The following is a 19174-nucleotide window of genomic DNA, read 5'->3' as shown; positions in this document are numbered from 1 at the left end:
GGAGACCAGACAGTAATAAAAGGTGAATGGTCTCTCTCTGCCATCTAAATGGAGATCAAGCCTGGCAAAAGGAACTGGGCAGTGAAGGTCACTGGTAAAAGTAACACTTTGGCCTTGGTGTTGTAAAATATTGGGAGATTATGAAACAGCTAATGTCCCCTAATGGACATTCTTTTTGACAGGCTGGTGAATCTCAATAACAAAGAGATTTTTTTACCCTTTACTTTCTCCATTCAGAGGCCAACTAGTTTGTCAGAATTGAACACTAAGTGGATTCTTAAAGATATGGTTCACCCAAAATGAAAATTCTCTCATCATTTACTCACCCTCATGCCATCCCAGATGTGTGTGACTTTCTTTCTTCTGCTGAACACAGAGATTTGTAGAAGAATATCTCTGTAGGTCCATACAATGCAAGTGAATGGTGACCAGAACTCCAAAAGCTCCAAAAAGCATAGAAAGGCAGCATAAAAGTAATCCATAAGACTCCAGTTTAATCAATGTCGTTTGAAGTAATCCAGTTGGTTTTGGGTGAGAACAGACCAAAATGTACAAGTTTACAGCAGTCTCCTTGGCTATCATGATTTCAAGCTCGATTACACTTTCTAGCACCATCTTGCACTCTGCGCCTGCATCAAGCACTAGGAAGTGTAATTGAAGCTTGAAATCATGGTCGTTCCTAGAGACTGCAATGACAAGATGCACAGTGAAAAAGGAGTTATATTTTGGTCTGTTCTCACACAAAACCAACTGGATTGCTTCAGAAGACATCGATTTAATCACTGGAGTCTTATGGATTAATTTTATGCTGCTTTTATGTGCTTTTTGGATCTTCAAAGTTTTGGTCATCATTCACTTGCATTGTATGGACCTACAGAGCTGAGATATTCTTCTAAAAATCATCATTTGTGTTCGGCAGAAGAAAGAAAGTCATACACACCTGGGATAGCATGAGGGTGAGTAAATGATGAGAGAATTTTCTTTTTTGGGATAGTTCACCCAAAAATCTATCATTTACAAATTTCATTTTTGAGTGATCTGTCTCTGCACAATATTTTATTATGAATTCAATATTTTTGGGGAAAAAATCCAAAGTCATCATCAGCAGATTTAATACATAACACTGAAATAGCCCAAAAAGAGGAAAAAATTAATGTGCTTGTTTTTTGTTAAAAGTGGACACACAATCAGTGTTGTTCTATAAAGTCTGGGGAATGGGCTAAAGTCTCTTCCACCTGATTGGCTGGACGTCCATCTCCGTCCAGTTTACCTTCACAAACCTTTAAATCCACCAGTTCTCATGTGACAACACCAGTCAGAATCAACAGTCTCAACACGGAGCCAAGTAAGTTTAACAGCACCACCGTAACACGATTTTGACCAGAATTTAGAGGCAGAAACCTGTCGGACAGAAGCAGCATTTTGGATATAAAGTCATTCATTAGACTCTCAACTGTTCTTTTTAAGATATTTTCGGAGGCGAGGGCAGTTATAGTTTGATTGACAGCTCTTTCTATGCTCCTCCTCCCGCAGCTCTTAAATGACAGGCGCCCGCATGTAAACTCGCGGCTGAAGGCAGTAACGGGAGTGATGCTGTAGAAGAGTTCAGCGGCCACAAGCGAGATTTCTTACGTGAATTATTTAATATTCGTGCCTCAGCAATGAAGACCATACTCGCTGCATATTCCGGTGTCAAAAAGGGTAAGTCCAAAAAAAAAAAAAAAAAAAAAAAAACAATTGCAAATTTAAAAGTCGTAATTTTGCAAAAGTTGAAAAGTTTAATTAATGTACTCTGTTTTTTTTTTGTTGTTGTTTTTTTACATAAATAGATTATTAACCCTAAAACAGGCAAGAGTGGAGACTGATTAGCAAAAAATCATTTCATGTCACTTTTTATATAATTTGGATTTAAGTAAAACATATCCAAAGGAATTTTTTATATATTTGATATATTTTGGATTTTATAAGTTATATCTCCCAGGATACGTTGCCCTGTTAAAGTATTATTTCTGTGTATATTCACAGAAATATTTCTGTGTTTTATTTGATTAAAAAAAATTCGTTTCTGACTTCCCCTCTTATTTTAAAACATATCATACGCGCGCGCGTGTGTTAGTTTGTGTGTGTGAGTGTGTGTGTGTGTGTGTGTGAGAGAGAGAGAGAGAGAGAGAGAGAGAGAGAGTGTGTGTGCTTGTCTGTGTATGTTTGTGTGTGTGTGTGTGTGTGTGTGTGTGTGTGTGTGTGTGTGTGAGAGAGAGAGAGAGAGAGAGAGTGTCCAAATGTCCCCACAAGGATAGTAAACCTGAGAAAATCTAACTGGCGGGGACCAGCCAGCGGTCCCCATGAGGGAAATAGCTTATTAAACATACTAAACGATGTTTTTTTGAAAATGTAAAAATGCAAAAAGTTTTCAGTGAGGGTTAGGTTTAGGGGTAGGGTTATGGTTAGGGGATAGAAATTATCATTAGATCTGTATAAAATCCATAAAATGCATGAAAGTCTAAGGAGAGTCCCCACAATGATATAAAAACAATGTATGTGTATGTATGTGTGTGTGTGTAACCAGTGCTGGGCAGATTACTTGTGAATTGTAATCAGATACTGATTACAAATTCCATGACAAAAATGCAATCAGTAACGTAATCTTGTAGATTAAATTTTTGGGGTAATCTAAACTGATTACTTTTGGATTACTTCCAACCTAATTCTATTTTATTTGATGTCACATGCATTTGAGTAATATCATTTTAACATAAAAGTACAATAAGAAAGAAAATGTATTCCATTCTTTATTACAAACAAAAAGAGCTCCTTAAGACATTTTTAAAAAGTGAATTAAACATTACATGAATGAAATAAACATTAAATCTAACAGCAATGACAGTGCATGGCCAAAGTTTATAATTCAAAACACTGAGACATAAAGTTCATTTTAAGTGCATAAAACAATAGAAACATCACAAACATTAATTGGTCATAAAATCAAAAAATAACGTAAAATGATAATAAAATGTACAAAAATGAATGACCATAAAATCAACAGCAATGACGTTGCTAGGTATATCAGTGGTATGCTGATTTAGAATGAAAAATGCAAAAGATTAAAAAAAAGAGAATGATTAGTGTGATAAATTATTAACAATTTACTGCCATTGCTTTCTTAATATGTAATCATGTAATCTATAAAAAAGTAACTGTAGTCCAATTACGAATATTTTAAAATGTAATTTAATCCAATTACAAGTACTTGATTTTTGTAATCTGATCACATAATCCAGATAACATGTAATCTGTTACTACCCAGCACTGTGTAACAAAACTGAGAAAAGTTAAGCTTTAAGGTTGCATGTATAACATGTGTAAGTGTAATAAATGTGTATGTGTGTAATATTCAACTATTTCATCAATATAATCTTTTATAGACATTTAGCCTCATTCATTTCTCTTCAGCATTCAAAATAGAAAGTCTTCAGACGATCAGAGTTTATGCTCGCATGAGAGTCAAATGAATTATTGAAATTATAAATGAAGGTCTCCATCCTGTTCTAGTGAATGACAGTGACTAAGAGTGTTACATGAACATCGGTATCTTACTTTGCAGTGTGTCTGCTGTTATTTTCAGTCAGTTAAGATGGGATTAAGTGACCCTGTTGTCTTGTGATCAGATCTCAGTGATTCTTGGTATGTGTGTGTGTGTAAGTCCTTCAGTGCCATATCTTCTTGTCTTTTCTGGTGGAGATTTTTGGACTGTCTGTGAACTTTGGCTGTGTTTTGTGGATTAGAGGGGAAACCAGAATGCTGTTGGTCCTGTGTTCTGAATCTTCAGATATAAGAGCGATGCAGCAAAGAAAGATGTAGCAAAGTTTGTCCCCTAGCAAGAGCGAGGTTATGCAAACTTCTATATTCAAATTTTAACCACATAACTTGTTTGATTTTAAAGGTTTAGTTCACCTAAAAATGAACATTACAGTAATCACTCTCATGTTGTTCCACATCCGAATTACTTTCTTTCTTCCTTGGATCACAAAAGGAGATGTTAGGCAAAGTGAGAGGAGTCACCATTCACTTTTATTGTATGGATGCAATGAAAGTCAATGATGACTGAGGCAGTCAGTCCCTAAGAAAGTCATACTGTTTTGAAACAACACGAGGGTGAGTAAATGATGATGAACTATCTCTTTAATGCATCTTCTGAAAGTCAATTCTGAGTTTTGTGGAGATTTTTTGGAGTCAATGGATCTCTTATGACCCAAAAACAACCCTATTGACATCAACCCAGTTTGTCACAGTTTGATATGCTTGTCGAGGACATTTATTCGCAGGCTCCAAATAGACATCGGCAAAGTGAATGAGCATTCTCACAATATTATGCTTGTTAATTCCAGTTTCCCTTCACATCCCATGCAGGCTCAGGCTCCAGCATCCTATCAGCCTTACAAGACCTGACTTCAGTCCCCTGGCTGACACAATCCAAAATGGTGAAACATCTGCAGGTGATGTGTGTTCTACACTTTGTCAGCACATTTCTTGCCATGGGTGAGTGGAGCAGTTAAGTTCATTATGATGCTTAAATTGAAACCTTAGAGAATTTGCAATGTAGGACATTGTGTTACCTTACTGAATTCACTTATAAAGGCCAACCTAAAGACCTTTCCTCTCTCTTTACTGACATATTACATTACAATATATGTAATGGAAGAGTTCCCAACTTATTAGAAATAAATGCACAAATCATATAACCAACACATTGTTCTGTTAAGTACTGTATCTTTAATCTATCTACCCCAGACTGATCATGCCAGGCACCACCCCTGATCTACATACATACATCCTATGATTGTTGAAAACATTTAGAGGGATAGATGACCCAAAAATGAAAATTCTGTTTTTTTCTTCCGTAGGACTCAAAAGGACATATCAGGCAGAATGTTAACCTCTATCAACATTCACTTTAATTGTATGGAAAAAAGATGCAATGAAAGGGAATGGTGACTAGGCATGTGACGGTATCAAATCTTCACATCAAGATAATTGCTGAAGCTTTTATTACGGTATACGGTATTATCACTGTATTGAAATACATTACAAAAACATTTTAAAGATAAACAAATTTTGTTGTTCTCTTAATAACAAGTTTTATTACTTTTTTCAATACCAAACTGGCCTTTTAAATGAACAGATAGCAAAGAACTTTGAAAAGAACCCATAACATTTAACAAACGAGTTGAACAATTGGCTTCAGCAATAGTATGCCTGTTTTTTCTGGATAGCAAGCCAGTTACTAATATATAGCTAGGCGCAAGGTACAAATATAATAACCACAAGTTCACTCACACTGTATGACAACATATGATTGCATTGCGTTCCAAATTTAACTATTGAAATCAACATTGTGTACAGTGTAGCTAGCTGAGTTTTAGCGAACTACTCTTCAGCCACGTGAAAGCAAGCTAGAAATTATCTGCAAATAGCAACAACAGTTTACCTTCTTTGTCTTCTTAATTGTCACTAGTTGTCTTTTAGAGTGTTGTCTCTCAGTTTTCAAAAACGTACCTTCATTTCGCTGAATTACATGGGATGACTGTACTGCCACTTTTCTGCCGCATACACAAAGGAAACCTATCTTCAAGCAACAATCCATCTGCATTCGACTTAACCCTTTTAGAAGGAGGATAAAGGATCGGCTGCGTTCCTCCTTCAGCCATGCTTCTTGTCCATATTGGTTTTGTTTACATCTGAGTGTGCATGTGTAATTTATGCCGCATACACGCAGTGTTGTGAATCTTGATTCGTTGATGGAAAAAACAACTGTGCTATCATAAAAATCTAAACAATTTGGCTAAAAGGTTATCTAGAATTATTTACGGTATTTTGAAGTGCCCACAATAATAATATCGTGCATGTTAATTACCGTGAAATACCGTATTACAGAATACCGTCACATGCCTAATGGTGACTGAGGGTAACATTCTGCCTGACATGTCCTTTTGTGTTCCACAGAAGAAAAAAGTAATTCAGGTTTGGGACAACATAATTTTCATTTTTTGGATGAACTCTCACTTTAAGATTTTGATTTAAGATTTAGTGTCACCCATCAACTCAATGCATCAGTGTATAATACAGTTAGTATACTTGATCATCTTTGATTATACTGTCACTTTGCTTTCCTAGGCATTGGCTGTTCTTTGCTGCTGGTGTACATGTTTTGCACCGACTGCTGGGTAATTGCTGCCATATACACTGCCTGGCTTATCTTTGACTGGAATACCCCAAAACAAGGCAAGCTGAGTAGGCTTAAAAATAAATATCAAGAAAATACTTTTTAAATAAAGATTTGCTTCCATAAAAGCAATGTTTGAAAGTGTTGGTGAATCTCTTTATATTGCAATCTCTTCCATTATAAAAGTACAAGCTCATCATTCATGATTCAATCTGTTTCTAAGTGTTGTAACTGAGTTTGCATTGATTTTGTATTCTTTGTTAATGTTCTAACGTATTTACCTTAGGAGGCCGCAGATCCACCTGGATGAGAAACTGGTCTGTATGGAAGTACTTTAGGGACTATTTTCCCATAAGAGTGAGTGATTTAACATCTATCATCCATCTACAACAATACAGTCTAAGAAAACTTACATTCACAAGACTTTGCCACTGATCACCTATTAGTTATGCAAATACAAAGATTATCCTTAAACAGGAATTATAAAATGTATGGACTTTGCAAAGTCTCAAAGTACAAATCCCACAAGTCCTACAGAGTTTATGTATAGATTTAAATGTGTAGAAGTAATTTTAACACACATAATAGCAGAGCCACTTTACTTGGAAAATGCTTTGCATATTCTGACAGGCATAACAAGTGTAAATATGCATTGAAAGCTCTGTTAAATACACTGGTGCAAAGATAAGGATACGTTTATCAGCTGTTAGTTCCATCCTGTTCTGTGCTTGGTTTGCTGTTGGGTTGGGAGGATCTTGATCGTGATTTGTAAGTGAACTGCTAGACTTTGCTCGTCCTGAGCAGTAGAAGCTTAATCGCTGAGTAATTGTTTTTCTGTTTGTCTTCTGTCTTATTTCTGATATATGAGGCAGAGTACTGAGCTCCATGAAGACTAGGAAAAAAACAGCTAATCAAGAACTGAACTATGAGTATATATTGGGCCATGAACAATTATAACTAGATTTGAATAAAACAAATATCTGCATGACAAAAGTAAATAAAAGGTAACTGTTGCCTCTCTGATACACTTATTTACATAATCAAGCATTGAATAATGGGCCAAGACAAAGTAGATAAAGTTAGAATTCAATGGTACACAATCAAAACCACATTCTACCCCTAATATAAGAGTCAATCAGATACTGCTACATGCATGTTTACTACCACAAAGCAATGCCAATGCCCTATGTCTGCCAGCTTGGACTTTACTTTGCAGTACATAGACTTTGTTTAGTCACATAATGATATTATCGTTTAGTGTTATAGTGTGTGCCAGCGATACGATAAGCACAGAAAGAATTGAGGTCAGCATTGACTAAAAATTGTCTTTCTAAAGAGTTCAGTGGGTTGAAGAGTGATTAAAATCAGATCTGAAAAATAATAGGTGAAAAAAAAAAAAAAAAAACAGATCTCTCTTCAGTAAGTTCACAATTGTATTGTGTAATTTTATTTCACACTTAGAAATGGATCTTTCATTTAAAAAATATTATAGTTTATTATAGATAAAACTCTTCTTGTTAATAAGTTTGTAAGAAGTCTGATAAAAAAGAAACATGACAATTATTAGTGGTGCTTGCTAAGGCATATTAAAGGAATGTTCCTGGTTCAATACAAGTTAAGTTCAATCAACAGAATTTGTGGCATAATTTTGATTACCACAAAAATTAATTTTGACTCGTGCGTGAAAATCCCAGAAGATCAGCAGTTACAGAAATACTCAAACCAGCCCGTCTGGCACTAACAATCATGCCATGGTCTAAATCACTGAGATCACATTTTTTCCCCATTCTGATGGTTGATGTGAACATTAACTGAAGCTTCTGACCCATATCTGCATGATTTTATACATTACACTGCTGCCACACGATTGGCTGATTAGATAATCGCATGAATAAGTAGGTGTACAGGTGTACCTAATATAGTGGCCGGTGAGTGTGTGTGTGTATATATATATGTGTGTGTGTGTGTGTGTGTGTGTGTGTACATTTAAGAAGAAACTCAAGCCATATCTAAGGATCAGAATATCAAAGAGACTTGGGGAGGATTTTTTTGACTTGGGCCAGTTAGCAATGCTTTAGCAGTCACCTAGAAAACTCAGATAAACACATAGCAACACACTAAAAACCATTAAGAACACCTTAGCTACTGCATAGCAATGCACCTAGCATTGTGGTGGCAAATGTTGCACAATTCATATTTCCCTAAAATATAAAGATCTACTTGTAATGTTACATGGCCATCCATTTTCAAATATATATAAATTATACATCATTAGAGCTGGACTTAATACCTTAATACAGACTAGATTCTATGTCAGATGGTTATACCCGCATGTCCGAAACAACACCTTTCTTAAACCTTTGTTTTTTTCTTCCATTAAAGTCATTATGCAACACTGCCTGTTCGATTAGCTGTTCTTATAGACACAGGCTACTCAGCTCTTACACTCTGTACATACTGTGAGTGCATTTGCTTTCTTCCGAGACACAAGCACTTACTTTGTTTGCTTAAGTGTATGCTGATCTGCTGCCAATATTACAGTAATAACCATGTCTGCACTTAATTATCAGCTGAAAAGAAGAAAAAATTTATAGGGGGGAATATGTAGACAGTGTATATATATATATATATATATAATGCTTAATGATAATTCCTGATAAGAAAATGTGTTTGTGAACAATATAATGTACAGTATGTGCAAGTTTACTGTAACTGAGGTCAGAACCAAGAACAGTTATTGCCTTTAGTTTGATTGTTGTTGCTAGATAAAACCTGTCATTGCTGTCCTGTGTCCTAAATCTAGGTGTTTTTAAATGTAAATGCATATTCAACAGTTACAGTAAGATAATAATTTTACCCTGTGATTTTTAGAATCACAACTATTTATCAGCATTACTGAAAACAATGCAAATGTGACCTAGTCATTGCAGTTGTCATTTAAATAATTTGATGTTGCCTTTTTCTCTGTTTGATTTTTTTGTAGCTAATAAAGACCCATAACCTGCTTCCCAGCCGAAACTACATTTTTGGGTACCACCCTCACGGCATCTTGTGTTTTGGTGCTTTTTGTAACTTTGCGACTGAGGCCACTGGATTCTCAAAGAAATTCCCCGGAATCAAGCCATCTCTGGCCACATTGGCTGGAAACTTTCGTTTGCCAGTGTTTAGGGATTACCTGATGTGTGGAGGTGAGTTATCACACGTATATCATACGTATTTATGCACTTTTTAATTTATAACATGTATTTTTTGTTACTAGGATAGTGCATTTGTGTCATCATTTAACTACCCTAATATTGTTCCAAACCTGTATGACTTTCTTTCTTATGTGGAACTAAAAAGGAGATGTTTGGCAGAATCTTAGCCGTGGTCACCATTCACTTTCATTGTATGGGAAATAGATGCAAAATAGATGGCTGGTGAATGGTAACTGAGGCTAGCACTTACTGTAGCCTAACATCTCCATAGGTTTTATTTGGTTGATTAAACTTTTTATCTCAATACTAAATATATTCATTTCCTGTACCTTGTATCTTACACCACTGAGAGAAGAACAGGCATGAAATCATTTTGGCAGATTAAAAAGAGGGCCACACTTGTTCTCACTTTGGTGTAGATAAGAATACTCTGATCTATCAAGGACCTCTGAGCTTTGTCCTATTGCGTAGGGAGACACAGTCCTGCATGTGCTGATGTCAACATTTTTGAAGAACTTGCTGAAACCTGCCCTATGTACCCGCTGATTAATTGACTATTCATCCACTCTCTAATAAGAAACACAAATCAATAGTTTCTTTTTCAGTTCCATCAGAAGTTGTTAAACTAGAAATATCTATATTATAATATATTATATTATAAACACTATTATTATTATATAATATTATATTATATAAATTATATTATACATTATATTATATTTTTAACATAACAATTACATAATTAGAAAACTGAAAATGTTCTTTGTTACTTTACACTCAAAATATATAATATAATATAATATAATATAATATAATATAATATAATATAATATAATATAATATTATATTATATTATATTATATTATATTTACATCATGTTATAGGATAGAATAGTACAGAACATTCATTTCTGAGACTCTGTACTTCCATCTCACAGGTATCTGCCCAGTAAACCGTAACTCCATTGACTACCTCCTGTCTAGTAATGGGACGGGCAATGCAGTGGTCATCGTGATTGGAGGGGCTGCAGAATCTTTGAACTGTGCCCCAGGAACGAACTCTGTCATGCTGAAAGACCGCAAAGGCTTTGTAAAACTGGCCCTCAAAAAAGGGTGAGAATAAAAACCTAATGTCCTCTGATGCCCTCAGTCTAGTTGAGGTTCTGTTGGCCTGCAGTAAATAACAGGTTATAATGTGAACTAGAAGGCCGCTATGGTAATAAGCCTGTGTTAAGCTAGCAAAGTAGTTTGGGGCGTAGTATCAGAGATGTGTAGAAACCACAACGGTTCTGCCAATATGGTATTTTTGGTATTTTGATTTTTGCTCTGAATGGAACATGTCATTACACAGCAATGCGTAATAATTCACAGAAAACTAATCCTAAACTATTCAAATCTCAAAGAAGCTTATAAGGAAATAAGCGCTTTTGTGCAAAGTGCAATGCATTCTTGGAGTATGACTACCCTGTGTCACAGCTTTGACAAGATTAAACTACAAGAATTGTTCTCATGTGAGCCCCATTCACTCTGCAGTTCTGTATTCTCTTTGCATTTTAAAATTCAATTCCACAGTGCTGACCTGGTGCCCATCTACTCATTTGGAGAAAATGAGGTTTACAAACAGCTCATCTTCAATGATGGCTCCTGGTGGCGTGTGACCCAAAAGAGACTTCAAAAGATTCTAGGTTTTGCCCCGTGTCTTTTCCATGGCTGTGGACTGTTCTTTCCTGAATCCTGGGGCCTTTTGCCTTATTGCAAGCCCATAACTACTGTTGGTGAGTAATGGCAAGTTTTGCGTACTTAAAGGTGAAGTGTATGCTTTCTGTGTGGCACCAAACAGAATTGCAAAAGAAATGACATACTAGTTTCAAAAACTTTCCACATTCTCCATATTTCGGGTAGTCTCGCCCAAACTCATGCCATCATTAATTATTGCAGTTACAATTAATTTTGATTTATTTGAATGCCAATATTTGGAATATTTGGAAACTGTATTGCTACATATCTATATGTTAATCCCACTATATCTACAGTATGTACAATTCTGCTAGTTATAAATTGGCACAAAAACAAAACAACAACGTTTGGCTCTACATGGGTTCCAGGACAACCATCTAAATATAGTCCAAGGACAGTCAGTATGTTGAATGAGTCCTTTCAGTTTACAGTTGATATTTGCTTATATCGAACACATATTAATGGTTAACGTGCAGTCATTTGTTCACTATACCTGCTCTTATCTTGCTCAAAGTATGTTCTGCAGATTAACTTTTTAATGTGTTTCTCATCCAGTCGGTGAACCCATCACAGTTCCGAAAATTGAGGATCCAACTCAGGACATCATAGATATGTACCATGCCATGTACATCAGGTCCCTCAAATCTCTATTTGACAATTACAAGACTCGTTTTGGTCTAAATGAGAGTGACACCCTTGAAATTCACTGAGAGATAGCACTGAGGAATAACTTTACAAAAGAACACTGTGGCAGTTGAAAGATTTGCCTCCAAACTAAAGTGCCTGTTCAGAGAAGGTGAAGGTAATGCTGTGCCTACTGTATAATTGACATTGTCAATATTAATTGTATTGACAGAAACCAAGTGGACATTGATGTCCCCCTGACCCTAACTCTAACTAACCCCAAGGGTGGTATGTTAGGAGCGCTACTGTGTCAAATATTTCAGATTTCAGACAGTTGCTCTGTCTTTGCTTTAAATGCTCTTTCTCAAGACATATCCATTTTATACTGTACTAAAAAAAAGAAAAGGTATGGACATGTACTGTATTATATGGGATGCAGTGAAACTAGCTCAATAATCACTGTTGCTCATTGCCACTAGGTGACGTTCCTTAATAATTAAGTCTTGATTAAGTCAAATTAAAGATTTGATTGCTGCCTTGAATATTCTAGATTTAACAGTTATGGAGGACGTTACATTCCTCAACATATGGCAATATGGCAAGATTTTTTACGTTTTCATTTTAAATTATGAATAAAAATAATTTTCCCCCATTAGATTCCTTTTTTAAATGCACAAGCAATGCAATTATCGGGAAGTTTGCCTCACCTAAAAGCCACATGGTTGGTATGTGGCCAAAATGTGGGGGTAGATTCTGGCCTAGTAATGTACAAAACTAAGACACAAGAGTGTGATTTAATTGTTGGAACAAGTTGGAATAAAAGTGTTTCTGCCAGGATATTTTGGATTTAAGAAAATTGTGGCATTTGATCACAGCTGCAATGGTGTTTTGGATTGAATAATGATTGTTATGTCAATCCAACAGTTGCAGAATAAAGTGGGTCCTCCATTTGCCATATGGGTGACCCAGTTTGTATAGCTAGAAGGCTGGAGGGCAAAAGAGAAGTCTAGAATGTGATGACCAAATATGATGGTGATGAATATGTGTGATGATTTTATCAATGGTTACAGACTACTTACTGTATTAATTCCTGGTTTGACCATTTTCCTGGACACCTCTTGTAAAGTTATAAATAACTGACCACAGAAGTATTAATTATGCATATATTAGCTGCACATGCATTCCTTGTTTTGCTCTAGCCAGTAGTTTATCTGCTACTGTTAATGCAGTCTGTACTTTTTTTTTATACAATATTCAAGGATGTCCCAGTTACCAGTGTCAAACAACTTACAGTGCTTTAAACTCTAAAAGCAAATGCTGGAAAGTCCTCAAATGTGTTTGTAGGCCAAATCAAACAAATGTATTCTTTTTTTTTTTTTTTTTGTACTGAATTGCAAATAACCTGAATTTATTGTAGAGTTCAAATCTCAGTTAAAGGGACAGTTCACCTAAAAATTAAAATTCTCACCCTCATGCCATCCCAGATGTGTATAATTTTCTTTCTTCTGCTGAACACAAGCAAAAATATTTCAGCTCTTTAGCTCCATACAATGCAAGTGATGGGTGGCCAGAACCTTATAGCATATAAAGGCAGCATAAAAGTAATTCATACGACTCCAGTGGTTTAATCCATATCTTCAGAAACTATATAAGTGTGGGTGAGAAACAGATCAATATTTAAGTCCTTTCTTCATAGAAATCTCCACTTTCATTTTCACTTACACATTCTTCTTATTTTGTTTTTGGCGATTTGCATTCTTTGTGCATATCGCCACCTACTGGGCAGGGAGGAGAATTTATAGTAAGAAAGGACTTAAATATTGATCTGTTTCTCACCCACACCTATCATATCACTTCTGAAGGATTAAACAGTCATATGGATTACTTTTATGCTGCCTTTATGTGCTTTTTGGACCTTCAAAGTTCTTGCCACCATTCACTTACATTTTATAGCCACTTCTATGGCATGAGATCTACTTTTCCATAATGCTATTATAGTAAGACCTACCATGTATTATTGGCAGTGTTGTCACAATACAAAAATTTCAGTAGTCGGTACATCTGTACCAGTGAAATTTAACAAATTCTCGATACCAAAACTAATACTAACTCATTTGTAAATTAGGTAAACTTTGTTTTAAGTGCTGAAGTTATTATTCACAACAAGAAAACAACAGTAATAAAATAAGGACAAAGAAACAAATTAAGAAAACAGTGCTTACCATTCACGATCGATGTAATTAGCACCCCTGATATAGACCTACAAATCTGAGATATTCTTCTAAAAATCTTTGTTTGTGTTCTGCAGAAGAAAGAAAGTCATACACATCTGGGATGGCAAGAGGGTAAGGAAATGAAGAGAGAATTTTCATTTTTGGGTGAACTATCCCTTTAATAACTAATAATCATATTTATCCTGCATCCCGTACAGAATGAAGTTGATGGTGATATTTGTGACCTGCAGCTTTTGATCAATGGATAATAAGCAATTGTATCCTGAAATCAGCGATTCACAATTGTAACATGCTGCTTTTTATTAAGTTATACAATTATGTGAATATGCAAAATAAATGCTGCAGTGTCCATCTCTGATATCAGTGCCTTTGTTGATGTCAATAAAATGCATACCTGATTCTTTAGATTAAACTTTTATATATTTTTGGAATAAACGTTTAAGGAAAAGTACATTGTGATGTCTTGTTTTGTACCACAAAACTGTCATAAAGCATAAAGCAAATGTCCTCTTATTACTGTCTTCTAGTCCAGCCTTAGTTTTTATTTTTGTCAGAGATTTACAGAATAGTCCCAGATTGTGAGACCAAAGGTGAAGTCCTGAGGGAATGTAAGATATTTATCTAAATGAGTCAATAAACCTATAACAAAATTGATATCTTCTCAACAAATGAAGCATACATTAAGCAGGAATATAAGTCACTGTTTTGCCCCCATTTAAAGTCAAATATTTATTTGATATATATGATTTAAAATATGACTTATCACAGTGGAATGTATGGACTCAAACATTAAAAAAACACACAAATTACTGGGTCCAAGGAGAGAAGGTGGCTCCTCCCCATTTGTGTACATACAGTAACTGTGACCTCTTATTTGATTGGGTTATATTAGTGAGGTGTGCAGACCGCTTTGTTATTGAAAGATATTAATTTATCTAAGTCACTCCATTTTTTTTTTTTTTTTTTTTTTTGTGCAAACATTTTTATGTGAAAAATATCTGCATTAAGGAGAGTTAATGCAAATAATTTAAATTATTTGGGCAATTCTTCAATATTTTCATAGCCTATAGACAGTGTTGGGTGGATCCAATTGCAAAGTAATTAGTTATTGTAATCTAATGACTTTTTAGTCCAAAAAGTAATGTAATAAATTATATTTTAAACTCAGATTACAGTTACTAACTTTCAGTTAAAGTACTTACTTGTAAGTACATTACTTGCACTAAAGTTATATGTATAATACATTTAAAATATGAATTCATATTTATGTCTGTTAGGGTTTCTTTGACAGCTGAAGGTTGTGCGACAATGAAGAAGGAAATATAGACATTAATTTGAGTGGAAAACAAATAAACTTTTCTAGGAAAAGTGATATAGAAAGTAACTTAAAAGTAAAATAATTAGTCATGTGATTACTTTAAGTAATAAGTAAAGTAACCTGATTACATTTGTTAAGAAGTAATGAGTAATTTGTAGTGGATTACTTATTTTGAGTAATTTACCCAACACTGCCTACATTTACATTTAGTCATTTAGCAGACACTTTTATCCAAAGTGACTTTGAAATGAGGAACATAGCAAGCAATTTGTCATATAAAGTTCAACAACATCTACAGTGTTGTAGTGCTAAGCTCTCAAGGTGGCTGGAGTAGTATAGGTGCTAGCGCAGAAGAAAGAGACAGAAGTATTTTTAATGGTTATTTTTAACTAATATTTTTTTTTCAAATATAAATTAAAAAAAAATTAAAGTAGAAAGCTCTCACAATACAGTATTTGCCTGATTACTAGTAATGTGTAAAGTTACACAATGATATTATTACATATTTTACAATGGCGCCCTCTAGTGCTTTAATAGATAAATTGACGTCCTATAATTTTCTAGCTTTCAGTGCTGAATTTTGTCATAACAATAAAAAAAGCTTTTATGATGAGGGTTTATGAAATTTAATTGATTTATTCACTTTTTTTTTAGAGATGTTATTTTGTCAGTATCTGCCAAGGAGCTCTAAGGTATCTGCAACAAGCACATTTATTGCACATTTTACATTTTGTGCTCGTCTCGTAGCCTCGTGCTACCCCATTTAACGGGAGAACAAACACTAGTTTCCATTCAGCACCCCGCCTTTTTATTACCTCTGGGATCACGTTACCCAAGCACTCGCCCCTCGCTTCCTCATATTTGTACGAACATCGACCACAGCGTGAGTTTCTAAATGCCTTCGCCCGCCTTTTTTCCTTTGATTGAAAGGCTCTAAACCAATCACTTTGGACTATCAATATACGTCGTCGTACATCGCTTTGATTGACACGTCTCTCATCCAATCGGCATCATGTGAGGGTCGCGGTTATGGCTTCGTAGACAAGACTCACTTTGTTTATACCTCGGTGCGGAGCTCAGTCGCTGGTGTAGTGTTCATACTTAACATTATTTTATAAATTTAAACGTTTTAAAAGACAGCCTTGAATATAGCTCTTATTGTCCGGGAGTTTCTCGCTGATGGGGCTGAGTTGTATGGCTGAATGAGGCGATCGCCCATGGTGCCGTAGAAGGATGAACTCCATCGCCGGTCGGGATCTCAGCGTGTTCGCTAGTGCTGTCAGCAGCAACCCCGGAGCTTCATCCTCCAGAGTGCTGCATGTGGAGCTCACGTCACAGCAGGTACTCCTGCAGCAGCCACATTTAGCCTTTAATTATCCACATTTTTGCGTATATGGTGGGTGAATGCATAGCGGATCTGCTTGTGCATGTGTCACATGTCTCATCGGATGATCATAACATTGGGCCTCCACGTCCAGTCAGGGTCCTCCGGTCAGTTTTTATGAATGCAGAGGGGTCTGAAATAGAAAATACAAGGACAACATACAAGGCAGTGTTCACTTTAAAGTGCTTGCTTTTTCTTTTTGTCTCTTTATTAAATATACTAGAACGGTTTCACAAGGTAGTAATGCACATAGCTGGCTGTCTTGTCACCAATGGGTCTCCAAACTCTTTGCACAAATACAAAATAGCCCAGCCAGCACTCTAGTGTTAAATTATTGATGCTGAAAAGGCTTGTGCTGTCTTATAGGATGACCTAGGCTTCAGAATTTTGACAGCAATGACCGTATGTGATGTCATTCTTTCATGTTGGCACACATTGTTTGGGTTGTTTAGAAATAAACACCCTTGTTATTAATGTCACTGTTAGTGCAAGGATGAAGATGCAGTGTAGTGTCAATTGGATTGCCATCAGAGAGTAGTTGTGATTTTAACTTTGCAATGTCGCAATACACACACAAACTCACACATAGCCTGAATCTGTCTGAGAGTGTGGAGTCTAGACCTCAGTTATGTGGAATGATAGCCATGTCCTGCAGCAAGCATCCATTTAATCACAGCACTGCTGCTTAAAATTGTTTTGGGGATCACAGGCTGATGACTAGGCATTCTGTGCAAGAGAATGTTTCATTACGTACTGGATGTAGGGTTCAGAACAGTTTCTTGCACAACAAATCAACCTGTTTCATAATACTACTGTATTATGATTTCATGCACTGACACTCTAGGTTGTCTTTTGGTTTTATTGACAGTTCACATTCACATTCAGAAAAATCATAAATTCACTGAAATATGAAACTAAATGTGAAGTCCCTATCACATGATAGGGGTTTGTCAGAGCTTGTCACACCTGTCTATTTTACTGGAAATGGCTCTAATGACGCCATTTGCTTTGGCAGTCGCAACAGTCACTTGTGTCAATCTTACTACTTGAGGCAAAGTCCTAAAGGGCCCGTGTTATTACAACATATTATAAAGTACAGTTCAGCTTTGTCATTGCTTTGTCATTGCAGCTTTGCTTTTAAAAAGATTTATTGACATCAGGATGAGTTTAATCATGCTTAATTAAAAGTTTGTTTCATTTATCTGTTTGAAAAATATGCTGTGAATTTTTTAATGAGGGTGTTAAAGGGATAGTTAACCTGAACATGAATATTCTGTCATCATTTACTCACCCTAATGTTGTTCCGAAACCATATGACTTCCTCTCTTCCATGGAACACAAAAGATGATAGCCTCAGTCACTTTCACATTCATTGATTACGTTTACAAGCGGCGTATTGCAAGAAAGTAGCGTTCTGGTTTACATGCACTGTATAACGGTGTACTCTTTACTCAAATATACATGTGGCACGGTCAGTAAACAGCTTTCTCCACAGCAATGTAATTTCCTCGCAATGCTTGCGTAAATAACAAACATGGTATCTGAGGAAAATGTTACTATTTTTACTCCCCGTTGCTTTGCTTCATTTCCAGATATTCAAGAGTTGTTACTGTGTTTGTTTTCGTAACTTTCTATGATGACCTGCAGCAGAATTGCACTTTAATAGTGGGGTTTACCGCTTACCTAAAACTCCGGGATTCCCCAATGTACCAGTGCATATTCACGAACGTGAGAGTCCGTCGGTATTTTACATTGGTGTGTATTAATTGGTATAATTTATAGTGTATGTGCTTTTCCCACTGGACTCCCACAAATGTTGAATTCTTTCTGCTTGTTGACTTGTTGTTGGGCTTCATGACATTTGTTATCCGGTCTGTTCACACTTATGCGTTTACATGGCCATATAAACCGCGTTTTCCGTGAGAAACCTGGGTGTGTTAAACTGCTTTCTCTCAATCCCTTAAACGGCAAAGGGAAATCTGCGTTCTTGTTTACATGATGTTTCAGAACGCCGCTTACTGCAAAAACCCTGGAATAAACTGTCTTAAGTGCATGTAAACGTGGTCACTGTATGGTGGGAAAAATGCAATGAAAGTGAATGGTGACTAAGACTAATATCCTGCTTAACATTTTCTTTTGTGTTCCACGGAAGAAAGTCATGAAGGTGTGGAGCAGCATGAGGTAGGGCTGTACGATTAATCGAAATAAAATCAAAATCGTGATATGACGTATTACTAGCCATAGTATAATCAAACCTCAACGGCTACGATTTAATTAAATGGTAACACTTTACAATAAGGTTCCATTTGTTAACATTAGTTAATGCATTAGGTATCATGAACAAACAGTTGACAAAACTGTATATTGTTTACAGCACTTATTAATCTTTGTTAATGTTAGTTAAAAAACAATTGTTCATTGTTAGTTCATGTTAGTTCATAGTGCATTAACTAATACAGTT

At 35.7% G+C, this 19174-nt stretch overlaps 2 protein-coding genes across 4 annotated transcripts in view; both read left to right on the top strand.

Moving 5' to 3' along the window:
* The first annotated feature begins 1314 nt into the window (after nt 1-1314).
* LOC127434001 (diacylglycerol O-acyltransferase 2) lies at nt 1315-14507 on the top strand. 2 transcript variants are annotated; one of them, XM_051686416.1, is made up of 9 exons: nt 1315-1345; nt 1534-1701; nt 4408-4536; nt 6172-6279; nt 6507-6577; nt 9204-9408; nt 10355-10529; nt 10989-11191; nt 11709-14507. In XM_051686416.1, exons 2-9 carry the CDS (start codon nt 1662-1664, stop codon nt 11861-11863), a joined length of 1086 nt encoding a protein of 361 aa, XP_051542376.1. In that variant the 5' UTR covers nt 1315-1345; nt 1534-1661; the 3' UTR covers nt 11864-14507. The 2 variants fall into 2 exon arrangements, with proteins under 2 accessions (XP_051542376.1, XP_051542375.1); XM_051686415.1 differs by having other exon boundaries at nt 1330-1701.
* Nucleotides 14508-16349: 1842 nt separating this feature from the next.
* LOC127433995 (UV radiation resistance-associated gene protein-like) overlaps nt 16350-19174 on the top strand; it is a 177735-nt gene continuing 174910 nt past the window's right edge. For both annotated transcript variants that reach the window (XM_051686404.1, XM_051686406.1), the window contains exon 1: nt 16350-16670. In XM_051686404.1, coding sequence (XP_051542364.1) covers nt 16563-16670 — 108 coding nt within the window. In that variant the 5' untranslated portion in view covers nt 16350-16562. The remainder of the gene's footprint in view (nt 16671-19174) is intronic.

This window comes from Myxocyprinus asiaticus, chromosome 43, assembly GCF_019703515.2.
Source record: "Myxocyprinus asiaticus isolate MX2 ecotype Aquarium Trade chromosome 43, UBuf_Myxa_2, whole genome shotgun sequence".
Lineage (NCBI taxonomy): Eukaryota > Metazoa > Chordata > Actinopteri > Cypriniformes > Catostomidae > Myxocyprinus > Myxocyprinus asiaticus.
This window is presented reverse-complemented; position numbering and strand designations above follow the sequence as displayed.